Source organism: Pelodiscus sinensis, chromosome 19 (assembly GCF_049634645.1).
Source record: "Pelodiscus sinensis isolate JC-2024 chromosome 19, ASM4963464v1, whole genome shotgun sequence".
Classification (NCBI taxonomy): Eukaryota; Metazoa; Chordata; order Testudines; family Trionychidae; genus Pelodiscus; species Pelodiscus sinensis.
The window spans coordinates 11,586,111-11,603,731 of record NC_134729.1 but is presented as its reverse complement, the minus strand read 5'-3'; the positions used below and the strand labels follow the sequence as shown (position 1 = coordinate 11,603,731).

General features: G+C 55.1%; 1 protein-coding gene across 1 annotated transcript in view; it reads left to right on the top strand.

Moving 5' to 3' along the window:
- Window positions 1-5,745: 5,745 nt before the first annotated feature.
- LOC102462801 (adhesion G protein-coupled receptor E3-like) overlaps window positions 5,746-17,621 on the top strand; it is a 35,038-nt gene continuing 23,162 nt past the window's right edge. Inside the window, exons 1-7 of the mRNA XM_075902271.1 lie at window positions 5,746-5,794; window positions 7,108-7,251; window positions 7,944-8,093; window positions 10,023-10,160; window positions 12,885-13,022; window positions 14,814-14,951; window positions 17,295-17,432. Coding sequence (XP_075758386.1) covers window positions 7,242-7,251; window positions 7,944-8,093; window positions 10,023-10,160; window positions 12,885-13,022; window positions 14,814-14,951; window positions 17,295-17,432 — 712 coding nt within the window. The 5' untranslated portion in view covers window positions 5,746-5,794; window positions 7,108-7,241. The remainder of the gene's footprint in view (window positions 5,795-7,107; window positions 7,252-7,943; window positions 8,094-10,022; window positions 10,161-12,884; window positions 13,023-14,813; window positions 14,952-17,294; window positions 17,433-17,621) is intronic.

Genomic DNA, 17,621 nt, shown 5'->3' with positions numbered 1-17,621 from the left:
ATGGGAAATAAAAGTTTGGCTTTTCATTCTAGCAGAGAAAGAACTAACGAGATCCAATGGCTGAAAGTTGAAGCTAGACAAATCCATAGTGGCAAATTATAATAGTAAGGGTAATTAACCATTGGATCATTATTAGAGCCTTACTAAATTTCTAGTCCTTGTTAGTGAATTTCACAGTCATACGATTTAATGGTAAATTTCATGATTACATGGTGTTATAATGGTAGGAGACCTGGCCCATAAAGGAGTTGGTGGGGGTTGTAAGGTTTATGGGGGGGAGAGGAAGGAGGAGTTGCAGTACAGGTGACCCCTGACTTGCGATGTGATTGGTTCCCGGGGAAGTGTCGCAAGTTAGGGGCGTTATAACTTGGATCCTCATTGATGATAGGCAGGGCTGGTCCTAACCAATTGGTGGTCCTGGGCTCACCTAGCTCACCTGTAAAAAATACAGCCGGGGAAAATTTGTCAAATAAAAAACAAACAAAAAAATGGGTCAGGGAGTAACCAGAGAATCCTGGGGGGAGGATTCGGGAGGTTGGGCTGAAATGTGGTCACGGCCCACCCCTAAGACCGGCTCTGATGAAAGGCGCCATGCGCCATCAGAAATGTGGGCCAAGGACATAAGTCGGGGGTTTTTGACCCCTTCTGCACTTTAAAAAATAGTTGTCAATACGGGGAAGGGGGTCGCAGCTTGAGTGGTCACAACTTGGAGGTTTCCTGTACTTCTGCGCTGTTGCTAGGAGTGGTGCTGCCTTCAGAGCAGGGCAGCTGGAGGGGGCAGCTGCTGGCTGGGATCCCAGCTCTGAAGGCAGCGCCAGAGCCATCAGCAGCTCAGAACTGAGAATGGCCTGGCAGGGGATGGGCACCCTTATTTCTGCGCTGCTGCCTGGAGACCTGGGTTCCCATTCAGCAGCTGCTGCTCTCCGGCTGCCCAGCTCTAAAGGAAGCAGCGCAGAAGCAAACGTGGCATTGAATCGTATTGCTACCCTCACTTCTGCACTGCTGCTGGTGGGGCGTTGCCTTCTGAGCTGTGCACCCGGCCAACAGCTGCAACTCTCCAGCTGCCCTATTCTGAAGCCAGAACAGAAGTAAGGGGGCAGTATTGTGAGCACCTTAAAATAACCTTGTGACCACCCTGTAACTCCCTTTTGGGTCAGGATCCCAAGTTGAGAAATGCCGGTCTCCCTCATGAAATCCTTATGGTACAGGGTAAAAACCACACAGAAGACCAGATTTCATGGTCTGGGGCATGTTCTTCATGGCCATGAATTTGGTAGGGCCCTGAACGTTATAGATTCTCCAGCACTGGAAATCTTCAAATCAAGGTTGGAAGTTTTTCTACAAGTTCTGCCATTGTTCAAACAAGAATTAATTCAGGCAAGTTGTATAGTCTCTGTCATACAGGAAGTCAGACAACATGATCACAGTTGCCTCCAAATCTGTCTATCTAGATTGGAGATTTGTGCATCCATCTGTCTGTGGCAGCATTTCAGAATAACCTCAGTTATTCTAAAATAACCTAGTGCATGTCTACATAGCAAGCCCATTATTTCAAAGTAAATTTGAAATAATGAGCTTCTTACTCGGACTCCTGTAATCCTCACGGTATGAGGAGTGAGGGAAGTCGGAGGAAGAGTGCTCTATTTTGCAATAACTGCTGTGAAGATAGTGCCAAAAGTCGAAAAAAGCTGTTAGCTACATAATTAGTGTCACTCAAGTTGCGTAGCTTATTTTGAGTTTAGCCCTGCTGTATGGATGTGCCCTGCGTGTCTCTCTGGGTATGTCTACACTACCCCGCTAGTTCGAACTAGGAGGGTAATGTAGGCATACCGCACTTGCAAATGAAGCCCGGGATTTGAATTTCCCGGGCTTCATTTGCATAAACTGGGAGCCGCCATTTTAAAATCCCTGCTCGTTCGAACCCCGTGCCGCGCGGCTACACGCGGCATGAACTAGGTAGTTCGGACTAGGCTTCCGTTCGGACTACCGTTACTCCTCAGGAAGCCTAGTCCGAACTACCTAGTTCGTGCCGCGTGTAGCCGTGCGGCACGGGGTTCGAATGAGCAGGGATTTTAAAATGGCGGCGCCCAGTTTATGCAAATGAAGCCCAGGAAATTCAAATCCCGGGCTTCATTTGCAAGTGCGGTATGCCTACATTACCCTCCTAGTTCGAACTAGGAAGGTAGTGTAGACATACCCTCTGTGAGTCCATTTGTTTAAGTACTTCTCCTAAACAGTAAGAGCTGGGACCACCAATTTTAGTAGGTAGTTTCCTCTTCTCCCAACTTAAATCAAGGTCAGGGTTTGGTTGAGCCAGGACAACCACAAATGCTGGGATAGGGACTGATTTCCATAACCTGGCAAAGGAGGGGCAGAGAGGGGAGAGTAGCGAGCGCAGAGGAGAGCTATATGCACAGTGACCACTGGGGGCAGCTGCCCCACTAGGGGTGTGTCTACACTACAAGGGTATTCTGAAATAAGTTATTCTGGAATAATAACTCCTGAAATAACTATTTCAAAATAGCCCGTCTACACTACAGGGAAGCCTCAAAATTAGTGCGAGGCAGGCTCCTCTAATGTGGATGCGCCACTTCCAGTTAGAGCCCCAGAAAGCACTAGGAAGTAATTACTTTCAATGGCCCTGGGGAGGAGCTAAATCCAAATTTCAGCAGTGGAGTGTCCACACTGCCGCTATTTCAAAATAGCAATTTCAAAACCAGTCCTAGTCCTCCTGCAATGAGGGTTTATTATTCCGGAATCAGAAGCCTGTGAGTTTCAAATAATTTCAAAATAACGGGCTTGCGGTGCCGAGGCTCACCATTTGTTTTGAAATAACGCCTTAGTGTAGACGTGCCCCTGCAGGGGAGTGGTTGGCAGAGTTCTGCCCTCTTCCTGGCACCAGATCAGGTAAGTAGGGCCCCAATCCCAAATCCTCCTCTCTCCCCCCCGCCCTTGGCTACAGCGCCAGGGGGGAAAAGGCCCCTGGTGGCCATGTGGGTTTGGGGGAAAGAGAAGGCCCCTGGCAGATGGGTGTGGACTGGGGGGAGAGAGAAGGCCCCCACCCAGTGAGCCCCTAGGCTCTGAGCCCATGTGGGTGCAGATGCTGTTGGCAGCATGAGCATGGATCAGGAGCAGAGTCCTGGCTGAGGAACTCCAGGGCCAGCCCCACCACTGCCTCTGCCCAGAGCTCCGTAAATGTCTCCCAGGTCCTGGGCAGAGGCCACCTGGCCCCCAGGCTCCCCCATGCCTGTGGAGTTGTGGGGACCCACCCTCCCCACTAACCAGCCCAGCCCCTGTCCGCAAGTCCTTCCCTGCACCCAGCTTATCACCCTCTTCCAGTCCTGCCCCGGCCATCAAATATCAGGCGCTATAATAGGACATGCAGCAGAAGGGACTTGCTGTGACGTCAGCCCTTCCCAGCACAGATTCTTTCTACACCCGCTATGTCTACACTGGTGGGTTCTTGCATAAGAAGATTTACAGTATGGCGTTGGAAGACAGGCCTTCTTGCGCAAGAGTTATGCTCATTTCTAACAAGTGTAAGCCCCCTTGCGCAAGAGGGCAGTGAGGACACACGGCAGGGATTTCTTGTGCAAGAAAGCCCTGTGGCTAAAATGGCCACAAGAGCTTTCTTGAGCAGGAGCGTGTCCACACTGCCATGGATGCTCTTGCTCAAAAGCACATGGCAGTGTGGATGTGTTCTTGTGCAAGAACCCGCCAGTGTAGACATAGCCCAGGAGTGAAGGGGGAGGCACAGGGGTTAGCTGACAGGTGTGAGAGAGACAAGGGTTTTGCCAACACGCGGGTGTAGATTGAAACTCTTCATGGGCACTGCGCCCGCCCAGCATCACCTGTGACTGATGAGCCGCCTACCAGCTGAGACTTGCCTCTGGGGAGCAGGTGATTATAAAAACCAACCATTGGCTCAGCTGGAGAATTGCTGGGAGCAGTGGATTTGGGGGCAGCCCCAGAAACAGGCTAGCTCCTGTAACTGGGGAAGATCTGCTAGAAGCAGGGAGGTCTGGTAAGAGGAAGGGACGGGTCTGAGAGCTCCACTCTCCTGCTACCACGTAGCCCTGAATATACTTGTATCCTGCCCCACCCTACACCTAGCTGGGCTGTTGGCGCCCATTAGTCCCACAGGGAGACTGGTCCGGAGCCTCCTTCCCTGGCTGGTTAAAAACATTCTGCTATTTCCTAGCCTGAAACCTCCAGCACCCTCGATTCCCAAAGGGAAACCGCCTCGTGGGCTGGGCTGCACGTGCGGAGCATCCGGCCCACACTGGGCCCGGCATGGCCCTTTGATCCCACCCAGTTTGGCCCCTTTCTTTGGAACTCAGACGGCACCGTGAGCCGCTGTAGCTGTGAGTGGGGCAGAGAGAGGCTCCCTGCAGCCCTGTGTATGGAGGCGCTGCCAGCAGGAGTTGTCTGAGCTTTCCACCTGCCTTCCCAGCTCCAGGGGGGTTTGCCCTGAGCCGCTGGGCTTCTGGTGCCTCAGCCAGGGAGTGTTTCCGAACCCCTTGGGCCTCAGCTGGGCCTGGAGTTGGCAGGGGTGGTTAATGAGCCCGGCTTTTGGAGATCACTTGATGCCCACATGGCTGGGAGCTTCTCCCCTGCAAGGGGGCTCACAGAATGAGCCAGACACCCATGGTCCTTTCGTGAGACTTTCTCCAACTAAACTCCTGCATCAGCCACTGTCAGGAGGCAGGTCCCATGGTGCCATGGCCAGTGCTCAGGGATCTGACTCCTGCATCTGAGTTCAGCTCTCGGTGGGACCTGGCTGGTTTGCTGCAGAGCCCTCACACTCGACGTGACTCGGCTTCCGTGTCCTTACGTTCACCAGAGAGACTGTCAGAAGCAGGGGAGGGATCACTTGATGATTCCCGGTTCTGTTCACTCCTTCTGGGGGCACCAGGCACTGGCCACTGTTGGGAGGCAGGATCTTGCCAGTCTGGCTGTTCTACTGGGCTAGATGGACCCTGTAGTCAAAAGTGCCACCCTGATTGACAGCGCCTGGGGACTGGTTCCTGAGGTAAATGCCCTGGGATTTGGCCCAGGGAAGTCTCATTATTCTAGTTCTCGAGAGGCATCGCCTGGAGGGGGAAGGGGCACACGCAGGGTCACATTCCCCCCATTTCTGCTCCCCCATTTGCACAGAGATGTGCAGTGGAGGGCTCACCCCACAGTTTGAAAACCATCGCCCCCTGCCAGGAGCCGGGGGATTGGAGGCTGTTGAAAGCCACCCGGCCTGCTTGGGTCCCTGGCTCTGTTGGGGCTGGGGCTGTGCCTGGCTGCCTGGTGGCCCTGCTCCCCAAGCCAGGCTGCTTCCCAGGCAGGGTGGGCAGCACAGCTCCAGCCTGGGCCCGATGTGCTCTTACCTCTCCCCTGAAGGAGCCTGGCGCTGACCAGTGATGCCCCCTAGGAGCCGCCCCTCCCTTCAGAGTCTGGCTGCCAGGAGATGCTCCCCTTGGTGTTCCTGGCTCTGCTGCTGCTCCTCGGCCCAGAGCTGACACACGGGCCCCTTACTCAGCAAGAACTACCGAGGTCTCTGAACCCAGCTGGGTGGACACAGAGTCTGCTGTAGAAAGCGTCTAATCGGAATGGAGAAGCCGGCCCCAGAGGACACGGGATGGGGGGCTGTGACTTGGCTGAGCTCAACCAGAGGAGCCAGTAATACACCTCCATCTCTCAAGGCCTCGCCCAGCCAATGACATAGGAACATCCTTGCTTGTTTCTTCTCTTTCAGGCTTTTGCTGGCTCATCTGCCTCAAGGAGACTCATTTCTCCAGCGCGGGTAAGTTGATGCCTGGAAACCTGGGCAAAATCTCCAGAACCGAACCCCTGTGCGTCCTGCAGCTGGAGGGGGGGTTTGAACAGGCAAAGAACTTTGCATCCCATTTCCTCCTCCCCTTCCCCTACATTTTCTTCTTTCTGATTTTCTGTTCCCTTATGTTGGGTCTCCCTCCCCCTTCCCCACTTGCCAGAAAGCTGCGTGCTCTGTGGGGGGCTAAACAGAGCTGCCTTTTCACCGGTCCCTTCTGCGTTTACCACTGAAGAGGAGGACAATCCATTGCTAGGCCCTGGTCACACAAGATGCACCCATGGGGATGTCCCAAGCTCTGTCATATCCCCCCCCCCCAACATTTCTCTATGCCTCTGTGGAGGGAGGGCATGTCCCACAGTTTGGGACATGTGCTAAAGGTTGCAAGTCAATTACTCTTAAGTTAGGAAATGCCAGATCCAAGCGTCTCTGCCCCCATGTGTGTCATGTCCCAGGCTTCCCTTACGTGATCACAGTCTTTTTTCCCCACTGGTCTCCTGCCTCTTTCAGTGCACAGGTTAGATCCATGCTGGGTATAATCAGGGCTGTGCAGTGAGGGAGATTGTGACTTGTATGTGCTGCAAGAGTCGGAAGGCCTGTAGAGAATGAGGCAGGGGCTTTCTGGAAGAGAACGGATGGACCTCCGGTTAATGCAGCTGAGAGCTGTTCTGGGGAACTGAATCTGCCTCTGCCACTGATTTCTGGTCTGATGCTGGGCAAGTCACTTATCCCAGTTTTGAAGGGGCGGCTGCTCCTCTTCTGGGCCTGATTTGCAGTGGTGCTGAGCACTCCCAGCTGAGAGCGAGGTCAGCGGGAGGGTGCTTGGCTGCAGAAAGTGAAGGACTCAGACAAAGCAGGTCCTGGGGGTCTCCAATGGAAATGGGGTACCCAAATTACTGCTTTGGACCCTGTGCCTCAGTTCCCCATATGCAAAATGGGCAGAACAGCCCTTCTCCTCACAGTGGTAAGGTATCAGAGCCAGTTCACAGGATCAGCACCTGCACACGCATCCTCTGTTCCTATCCTCTCCACCGGCTTTTCCTTTCCTGCTGCAGGGGAGGGACCTGCAGAGCTTTTCTAGCTTCCTCACCTGATGCCTCCAGAAGAGGGTCCAGCTGCTTTGATTTGACCTCCCCAGCCACCTCTTCTGCCAGGTCCTCACTTGGAGCGGGCGGGTAGGGCCAAAGAGAGAGTCTGAAACCTATGGAAGATGTGCAAGGGGGTGAAGGTGCAAAGGGGAATTAATTGTTTTATGTTAATTAAATACTTCCTCCTTGATTTCCCAGACAATGCATGTGCAAAGTCATCCATTTGCCCTAATTATGCAAGCTGTGAAGTCATCTCCGGGGGCCACCGCTGCACCTGCAAACGGGGGTCCGTGTCTAGCACTGGGGAGCAGTATTTCACTGATAATAGTGTGATGTGCCAGGGTGAGTGTGAGTTCCTGAGCCCAGCTGGGGGAGGGGAGCCGTGTAATGGGGCGACTGTTCTGTCACTGGCATTAGTGTCCCAAGGAGGGGTCTTCCACTGGGTCTGTATCGAGGACGTCACTGACTGGAAAGGGGGATGCAGGGATGAGGAGAGTGAGGAAGGGAGAGATGTGGCCAAACAGATTTAGTGACTCCCCAGATCAGACCAGACCAGGGGACACCCACTACAAATAGGAAAGCCACAGTGCAGTCTGCACATGGTCCTGGGGCTGGGCAGAGTGGCCTAGGGATGGGGACTGAAGAAGTTCAGAATCTGTTCTTCAGGGCACATTGCTTCCTTCCCTCCTCCAATTGACCAGGCAGTGCCTTTAGCAAATGCAGAGGGGAGGAGCACACTGTGATCCTGCCTCCTTCCCGCCCATTTTTGGGACACTATGATCCACCAGGACGAATGCAAAGAACAGTGTGACTCTCGAAGGGGGAGGGAGGGAGGAGTTCCATGTGGGGTTCCTCTCACGTGCACCTGTGTCAGGGCCAGCCACAATCCATCCCCTAGAATGGGAAAAGGAAATGTTTTTTTACCTAAATCATCATTAACCTGTGGCCTGACAGAGCCCCATCTGCCCCTCCCCAATGCACCTCTCACGTTCCTGGGCCACTGAATGACTCCGGTTCTGTGTGCTCCTGTCCAGATATCGATGAATGTAGGCAAGACCTGTACTGTGGCCCAAACACCTCCTGCATTAACACAGAGAAAAGCTTCACCTGCATGTGTGTAACTGGCTACAGCTCTTCCACAGGAGAAGCCTTGCAGCGCGGTGTCGCCCCTCTGGACTGCTCAGGTAAGAGCCAATGGGAAGCCGAAGGCGTTATCCCGGCAGGGTCTCTCCTGCCCCCAGACAGTCATGGGGGACTCCCGGCGCACACCAGCACTTCGGCCCGGCTCTGTGTCCAGTGCCCTCCTGGGCCTGGTGAGAGCCAGCACCCCTGGGACCACGGCCATCTCCGCGCAGCCTTTGCTCTCAGGGATGCCCATGGCTGGGCACCAAAGCCCTTTGCTGCTCATTGCCCCGTGCTCAACACACCAGGGTGTCTCATGTGGGGCCGGATCCTCACCCAGGGTTAAGGGCAAAGACTCGCTGGTGCCAAGACCCCCGGTGCTGCTGCTCCATCGACTCCCCTGAAACAACAGTGATTTGCCGTCAGCCAGGCTGGGACTGGGGCTTTGCCCTGTTATGACACACCGGGCTGGGGCTGGCGCAAGGCGGTGGGAGGGGGCGCATAAGGAATGAACTAAAGCTTGTGATGGACACGGGAAATCCCAGTGACAGGGTGCACCAGGCGCACCAATGGGGCCGTGTGGATGGAGATCCATGGCAGAGACGTGCTGAGGGACAGCTGAGCAGTCTCCGCTGCCATCGGTTATGGGGGAAGGATGGGCGCCCTGCCTCTGAGCACGTGGCCCTGCAATAATGGGCAAGGAGATCTGGGGAGAGAAAATTGTCTCCATGTTACGGAAGGGGAAACTGAGGCTTCATGTGAGTAAAAGGTTTCAACAAGGTCACACAGGGAGTCTGTGCAAAAGACTTGAGTGGAACCCAGGAGTCCCGACCCCCCCCTTCTGCTTTACCTACTAGACCTCACTCCCCTCCTGAAGGGCACGATAGAGCCCAGGAGTCCCACTTGTGCACCATCCTACTACAACCAGTCCACCACCTTCCTAGCCCACCGCCAGCAATAGAACCCAGGTGTCTGGACTCCCCCTTGCCACTCCCCCAGGTCCTCCCTGCTCTAGCTCCCAACCCTCACTCTTCTCACAGAGCTGAGAAGGGAACCCAGGTGCCCTGGCTTCCACCTCCCAGGCCACTAGCACGGCTGCCTCTGGGGGATGGGCAGCACATTGCAAACCTGCAGGGAGCCATATTCCTGGCACGGTGCCCCCCTTTGATTGCAGGAGCAGGCCTTGTTTCCCTCCCCACCCCCATCCTCCCTCCAAGTGAAGGCTCTGTTGTGCAGAGCTGGGCCCATCTGCATTCAGGGGTGTGCCCTGAGGATGCCACCTGCACCAAGGGGGCACTGCTGCTCCTGCAAGCCTGGCTTTGCATCCAGTTCTGGGGAGCAGCGCGTCACTGACCCAGCAGTGCAGTGCAATGGTGTAATGGCACGTCGGGGTCCCTCGTCTCCTGCACCCCCGTAATGGCACGGACAGACTCCGCCAGCCAGTAGAACAGAGGGAGTTTATTGCTTCTCCAGGATACAGCCCAGCACAGATGTCATCTGGCTACAGGAACTGGGGCTAGGAGGCCTCAGTGCCCCCCCTTGAGATGGGGGGTGGCTGGGCCCTACAATCTCAGCCCCCTCCCTAGCTCCTTCTCCCCTGCTTCCCAGACAGATACTAACTAACTATCCCTTCCAGCCCTGTCCCCCAGCCAGGGGCGGCATTCCACCTTCTTTTGTTCCTGTCCCTGTGAGGTAACCAACAGGTTACCTCCCTGTCCCATCAGTTACTCTGCTGGGCTGTGGTACAGACGTAACCAGTGGGGGTCACCCACAGCCCAAACTCAGCACCTAGCAAGGTACCAACACTACGTCACAAATGGTGAGAGCCGGTTCAGGCACAGGACAGAGTGACTGATGAAAAAGGCCCGTTGAGCTGATGAAAAGATGCCCACTGGATCCAGTGGGGTTTGGGTCAGTGTGTGGGGCTGCAGCAGTAAAACATTGGTGCGCTAGGGTCACACATGGACAACTATATGGTTTCTCCCTTCTAGATATCGACGAATGTGCCCAAGACCCATCACCTTGCAGCCCCAACTCCATCTGCAGCAACATGTTGGGCAGTTACACCTGCAGGTGCCGAGCAGGCTACTTCTCACCCAGCCAGGCTGACGTCCGCATCAGCTGCACAGGTAAGTGTCTGATTTGGGGGATGTGTGTAGCGCTCTGGGTGTGAGAGGCTAATGCCTCTAGAGAGATTAGAGGATTGGGCCAAAAGAAATCTGATGAGGTTCAACAAGGACAAGTGAAGAGAAGAATCCCAAGCATTGTTACAGGCTAGGGAACCACTGTAGCAGTTCTGCAGAAAAGGACCTGGGGATGACAGTGGATGAGATGCATCAGTGGATATGAGTCAACTGTGGAACCTTGTAGCCCAGAAGGCTAATAGCATATTTGGTTAGATTAGGAGTGATTATTCCCCTTCATTTGGTTCTGGTGAGGCCACATCTGAAGTACTGTGTCCAGTTCTGGGCACCCTCACTATGGAAAGGATGTGGACGCATTGGAGAGGGTCAGCGGAGGCCGACCAAAATGATTAGGGGTCTGGAGCACATGACCTATGAGAAGAGGCTGAGGGATTTGGGCTTATTTAGTCTGCAGAAGCGAAGAGTGAGGGGGGATTTGGCAGCAGCCTTCAACTTCCTGAAGGCAGGTTCCAAAGAGGATGGAGAGAGGCTGTTCTCAGTAGTGATGAATGGCAGAATAAGTAGCAATGGTCTCAAGTTGCAGTGGGAGAGGTCTAGCTTGGATATTAGGAAAAACTATTTCCCCAGGAGGGTGGGGAAGCGCTGGGATGGGTTCCCATAGGGAGTGGGTGGAATCTCCATCCCTAGAGGTTTTTAAGTCTCAGCTTGACAAAGCCCTGGCTGGGTTGATTGAGTTGGGATCGGTCCTGCCTTGGGTAGAGCCTGGACTCGATGACTCCTGAGGTCTCTTCCAGCTCTATGACTCCATGGTCACCCGCAGTCGAGAGCTAGGTTCTGAGCAGCTCTGCTGGCCCACCCAGGATTCTGACCCTCCAAAACCCTGGCAGATGCAGAGATTTCATGGGGATGGGACATGGGGCTCCTACCAACCCCTCGGGAATAGCTACAGGATCAGCTGCCACACGGCTCCTTTCCTGCTGCTGTGTCCTCGCAAAACCCCACAGCCCCCTTGGCCAGGGAGACGGAAATCCTCTGGTGGAGCCTCATTCCCTGCCTTACAATAAGAGCAGGCACTGACTGGTGTTGTTAGACTCTGAACTCCTTGGCCAGCGGTCGGCAAAGCCTTCCTGTGCTTCTATGTAACAGCCTGTGGGCAGCAATAGAACTCGGGGCCTTCGGACCTGGAATTGTGACAGTTGGGCTTTTTGCTTCACAGAGAGGTTTTGTTGGGAAATTTAGCTAAAAACCAACCAACCAAATGCAAACTAGCTAAAAGCGAAAAAAATGGGAAATGGAAACCTCAGGTTGGGTGGGAGGGTCGATCCCAGATGAACTGTGCGGTGTGTTTGTTTCAGTGAGAGCAGTCCCCAAAATCCCACCTTGGGTTACCCAGGAAGCATTTTCCCCTGGTTGTGTCTCTCCTGGTTTGGCCCCTGCACTGAAAACATCCAGGATTTGCCCTGCTCTTCTCTGCCCCCTGAAGTGTTGATGAGCCAAGACTCCTAACCCTCTGGCACTGTCGCTGCTGCCTGAGCTGATAGGAACAGTCTGTTCCTGGGAGGTGCCATCAGACCAAACACCTCTGGACATCATCCAGGCCCCCAGACCCAGCCCTAGGAAGGCGCACGGGTGTGTAGCTGTGTGGATGTGACGGGGGAACATCTGCAGGGCAGCTGGGAAGTGCGAGTCCCTCCCAGATCAATTAGACCCCCCCCCCCTCCTCCAGCAGGGCGGAGCATTCACCCCGGCAAGGCTGGTCCCTGATCCCAGATGTGCGATGGGAAGAGCCTGAGCCACACGGCAGCTGGGCTGATTTATAGCCCAGAGAGAGCCGGGGAGCATGTGTCTGCCAAGGCTGGGAATCACTTCTGTAGATGCAGTGCGGACAGGGCCCTAAGCTGAGGTATTGCAGCACTGCAGACACCTGTGGTGCTGTGTGAATGGAGACCAACACCTGAGAGATGCTGAATGGCCTCCGCTCCCATTGGTTGCAGGGGGAGCTGGCTTATGGAAGGGAAAGGGTTTGGCAAAGGTCACATGGGGAATCTGTGGCAGAACTGGGGACAGAACCCAGGATTTTTGACTCCTCAGCCTCCTGCTTTCACTGCTAGGCCTCACTCCCCTCTTCAGGTGAGCGATAGAAGGCCAGAGTCCTACCTGTGCACCATCCAGCTAGAACCAGTGCATCACCTTCCTGTCCCACGGCCACCAATCTAAGCCAGGCCTCCTGGCACCCACTTCTCAGGTCACTAGTAGCTGCTGGCTCTTGGCGATGGGCAGCAGATTGCAAACCTCCTGGGAGCCATATTCCTGGCATGGTGCCCTCTCTGATGCCATTCCCTGGGACCCCTCCCAACCGCCATCCTTCCACCAAGGGAAGGCTCTGTTGTGCAGAGCTGGGCCCATCTGCATTTTGTCGTGTGCTCTGAGGATGCCACCTGCATCAACACCCCATGGGTCCACTGCTGCCCCTGTAAGCCCGGCTTTGCATCCAGTTCTGGGGAGCAGCACATCACTGACCCAGCAGCGCAGCGCAATGTTGAGAGCCGGTTCATGCACGGGGCAGAGTGACCGATGCAAAAGGCCCCTGGGGCTGATGGGAAGATTCCCACTGGATCCAGTGGGGTTTGGGTCAGTGTGGGGGATCTGGGGCAGTAGGACACTGGTGTGCTCGGGTCACACGTGGCCAACCTGGATTCTGTCACCTAGATATTGACGAATGTTCCCACAACCCATCGCCCTGTGGCTCCGACTCCATCTGCACCAACACACCGGGCAGTTACACCTGCACATGCCAGGCAGGCTACCTCCCACCCAGCCAGCCTGGTGCCCCCTTCAACTGCACAGGTAAGTGTCTGACGTGGGGTGAGGGAAGCTCTGGGTGTAAGAGGCTAATGCTGGATCTCCACTGGCTCCCAGGCAGGAGCAGCTCTGCCTGCCCCTCCCCACCACACCTTCCTACTTTGTCCTGAGCCCCAGGTGTTACGGCTTCAGCAGTTTTGTGAGGGTCCTTCCCACCCAGCCTGACTAGTTAGAGGATCCGCTGCCACATAGGTCACTTCCTCCAGCCCTCTGCTCAATGAACTGCACGGCCCCTGTGTCCACACACACCCCCACCTTGCCATGGACCTGGGGAGAGACAACTAGATTGTCTCCCTGCTTATGTGGGGAAACTGAGCCTTCTAGAAGGGAAAGGATTTGGCAAAGGTCACGTGGGGAGTCTGTGGCAGAGCTGGGGACAGAACTCGGAAGTCTTGGCTCCCCAGTCCCCCTGCCAGCACATATTCCTTCTCCTTCCCACCCACGGGCCATGGTTCCTTCTTCCTCGCCCTCCCCCCTGCCAGCCTGGGCCCTTTCTCTCCCCCCAACCCCTCCCTCACTCCCGTCTCCAAACAACAGTACACACTAGACCTGGGTCTAACACGGGTGCATGGGTGCCTGCCTGCCCCGTGTGGGCACAGTGAGGCTCAGGTATTGCCGTGTGCAGGTGGCGTTCCGGGTACTGAAGCCTCCTGTCGTGGGGAAAGCAGCAGCTTGGCATGGAGGGGCTGTCCCGACCTCTCTCTGGTGTGGTCCCGCCTGCACTGCTCCCCTCCCCAGCCCTGTCTGTAAAGCCCAGGGCTGCCTAGCTTGGCTTGGTTTGAAATAGCAATTCCTGGTGTGGAGGGGAAGCAGTGAGGTCGAGCTGGAGCTGGGAGAGGGGAGAGAGAAGAGGGGGAGAGAGGGAGAAGGCCGGCGGGACCCAGAGGGATGGGATGACGTCAATCTGTCATCCCGCAGGAAAACCTTTCTTTAACATAGAGAGGGAGAAACGTTCTGCTAAGCGGTATGGAAGCTGGAAGGGATTTTCCTTTTTCAGTTCCTAGATGGAAGAGTCACCAGGCCCCAGAGAGCTGTGGGAGCCGGCAGGAAGGGTGGGCAGAGGGGTAGGAAGAAGGGAGTGGGTGGCACTATGACCCTGAGAAGAATTACCTTCCCTTGCCCCTTACACCTGCTGCCCATGAACCCAGCAGTCCAGAGTGTGCACCATCCTGCTAGGACCAGGGCACCATCTTCCCACCCCTCCGCCAGCAATCGGAGCCAGGAGTCCAGACTCCCCCTCCCCCGTCTCCCTGCTGCAGCTCCCAAGCCTCCCTCTCTCCTCACAGAGCTGAGAAAGGAACCCAGGCGTCCGGGGTGCCACTTTCTGGGCCACTAGCACTGCTGCCTCTGGGCGGAAAGTTGCAGGCAGCCATATTGCTGGCACAGTGCTCCCTCCGATGCCAGCTACAGGGCTTATCTGTCTCGCCCCATCCTCCCGCTGAGAGAGGGCTCTGTTGTGCAGAGCTGGGCCCATCTGAATTCAGTGTTGTGCCTTGAGGACGCCACCTGTACCCACATCCCAGGGGGCCACTGCTGCTCCTGCAAGCCCGGCTTTGCATCCAGTTCTGGGGAGCAGCGTGTCACTGACCCAGTAGCGCAGCACAATGGTGAAAGCCAGTTCATGCAGGAGCAGAGTGATGGATGCAAAAGGCCCCTGGGGCTGATGGGAAGATTCCCACTGGATCCAGTGGGGTTTGGGTCAGTGTGAGGGGTCTGGGGCAGTAGGACACTGGTGTTCCAGGGTCACACATGACTAACCTGGATTCTGTCACCTAGATATTGATGAATGTTCCCATGACCCATCGCCCTGTGGCCCCAACTCCATCTGCAGAAACACACCGGGCAGTTACACCTGCACGTGCCAAGCAGGCTACATCCCTCCCAGCCAGTCCGGCGTCCGCTTCAGCTGCACAGGTAAGTGTTTGATTCGTGGGATGTGTGTAGCACTCTGGGTATGAGAGGCTAATGCCTCTAGAGAGATTTGGGGATTGGGCCCAAAGAAATCTTATGAGGTTCAACAAGGAGAAGTGTAGAGTCCTGCCCTTGGGATGGAAGAATCCCAAGAACTGCCGTAGGCTGGGGATCAACTGGCTAAGTAGCAGTTCTGCAGAAAAGGACCTGGGGGTTACAGTGGATGGGAAGCTGGATATGAGTCAATAGGATGGTGCCCTTGTAGCCAGGAAGGCTAATGGCATATTAGGATGTATTAAGAGAAGCATTGCCAGTCGATCCAGAGATGTGATTATTCCTCTTTATTTGGCTCTGGTGAAACCACATCTGGAGTAGTGTGTCCAGTCCTAGGCTCCACCACTATAGAAAATGTATGCATGCATTGGAGAGGGTCCAGCAGAGGTTGACCAAAACGATCAGGAGGCTGGAGTGCATGACTTACGAGGAAAGGCTGATGGATTTGGTTTTATTTAGTCTGCAGAAGAGAAGAGTGAAGGGGGATTTGATAGCAGCCTTCAACTTCCTCATTCCCTGACTTACAGTAAGAGCATGCACTGACTGATGTCATTAAACTCTGAACTCTTTGGCAAGCAGTCGGCACAGCATCCCTGTTCTAACATGTAACACCCTGTGGCCGGAGTTGAACCTGGGGTCTTCGGGATTGGAATTGTGACAGTTGTGACATTGTTTAAATGAAATATTTGGGCTTTTTGTTTCACAATGAGGTTTTGTTGGGAAATTTGCTAAAAACCAACCACCTGAATGCAAACTAGCTAAAACCGAAAAAAATGGGAAATGGAAACCTCAGGTTGGGTGGAAGGGTCGATCCCAGATGAACTGTGTGGTGTGTTTGTTTCAGTGAGAGCAGTCCCCAAAATTCCACCTTGGGTTACCCAGGAAGAATTTCCCCCAGGTTATTTCTCTCCTGGTTTGTTCCCTGCACTGAAAACATCCAGGATTTGCTCAGCTTTTCCCTGTCCCCTGAAGTGTTGATGAGCCAAGACTCCTAACCCTCTGTCACTGTTCTTTGTACCTGAGCTAAAGGGCCCAGTCTGTTCCTGGGAGGTGCCATCAGACCAAAAACCTCTGTGAGTGGGCCAGGCCTCTAGGTCCAGCCCTAGGAAGGCGCGTGGGTGTGTGACTGTGTGGATGTGACAGGGGGGACGTTGCAGTGCAGCAGGGAGGTGCAAGTCCCAGATCAAACAGACACACACTCGCTAGCAGGGTGGAGCATTCACCGGGGCCAGGCAGAGGATGGGCCAGTGCCCTAGAGCTGCCCTGTCCCAGATCCCAGGTGTGAGCTAGGCAGAGCCTGAGCTACACGGTGGCCATGCTGCTACGTAGCCCAGAGAGAGCTGGTGAGCAAAAGGGGTATCGCAGCTGTAGCTGCAGTGCCGACATGGCCCCAGCGCTGCAGACTCCTGTGATGCTGTGTGAATGGAGACCAGCACCTGAGAGATGCTGAACGGCATCCGCTCCCATTGGTTGCCGGGGGAGCTGGTGGGGCTCTGCCCTCTGGGTGTGGCTCTACAATAATAGGAAAGCAAATCTGTATTTTCTCCCCGCAGATCTGGGGAAACTGAGGCTTCTAGAAGGAGAAGGTTTTGCAAAGGGCACATGGGGAGTTTGTGACAGAGCTGGGGGCAGAACCCTGGAGCCAGGAGTCCTGACACCTGGGTCTCCTGCTTTCACTGTTGGCCTCCCTCCCCTACTCAGGCTGGGGATAGAAGGCCAGAGTCCTACCTGTGCACCATCCAGCTAGAACCAATGCATCACCTTCCTGTCCCACGGCCACCAATCTAAGCCAGGCCTCCTGGCACCCACTTCTCAGGCCACTTGTAGCCTCTGGCTCTTGGGGATGGGCAGCAGATTGCAAACATTGCAAACCTGATGGAAGCCATATTCCTGGCATGGTGCCCCCTCTGATGCCAGAACATGGGACCAGCGCCCCACCGCCATCCTTCCAGAAAGAGAAGGCTCTGTTGTGCCGAGCTGGGCCCATCTGCATTCGGCAGAGTGCCCTGAGGATGCCACCTGCACCAACATACCAGGGGGCCACTGCTGCCCCTGCAAGCCTGGCTTTGCATCCAGTCCTGGGGAGCAGCGCGTCACTGACCCAGCAGCGCAGTGTAACAGTTAGAGCCGGTTCAGGCACGGGGCAGAGTGACCAATGCAAAAGGCCCCTGGGGTTGATGGAAAGATTTCCACTGGATCCAATGAGGTTTGGGTCAGTGTGTGGGGGCTGGGCGGTAGGACACTGGTGTCCTTGGGTCACGCATGGAGAACCGTATGGATTCTCCCTACTAGATGTTGAAGACTGTTCCCAAGACCCATCACCCTGTGGCCCCAACTCCATCTGCAGCAACACACCGGGCAGTTACACCTGCATGTGCCGAGCAGGCTACATCGCGCCCAGACAGCCTGGCGCCCCCTTCAGCTGCACAGGTAAGTGTCTGATTCAGGGGATGTGTGTAGCGCTCTGGGTGTGAGAGGCTAATGCCTCTAGAGGGTATGTCTACACTACCCCGCTAGTTCGAACTAGGAGGGTAATGTAGGCATACCGCACTTGCAAATGAAGCCCGGGATTTGAATTTCGGGGAGGAGTAACGGTAGTTCGAACTAGGAAGCCTAGTT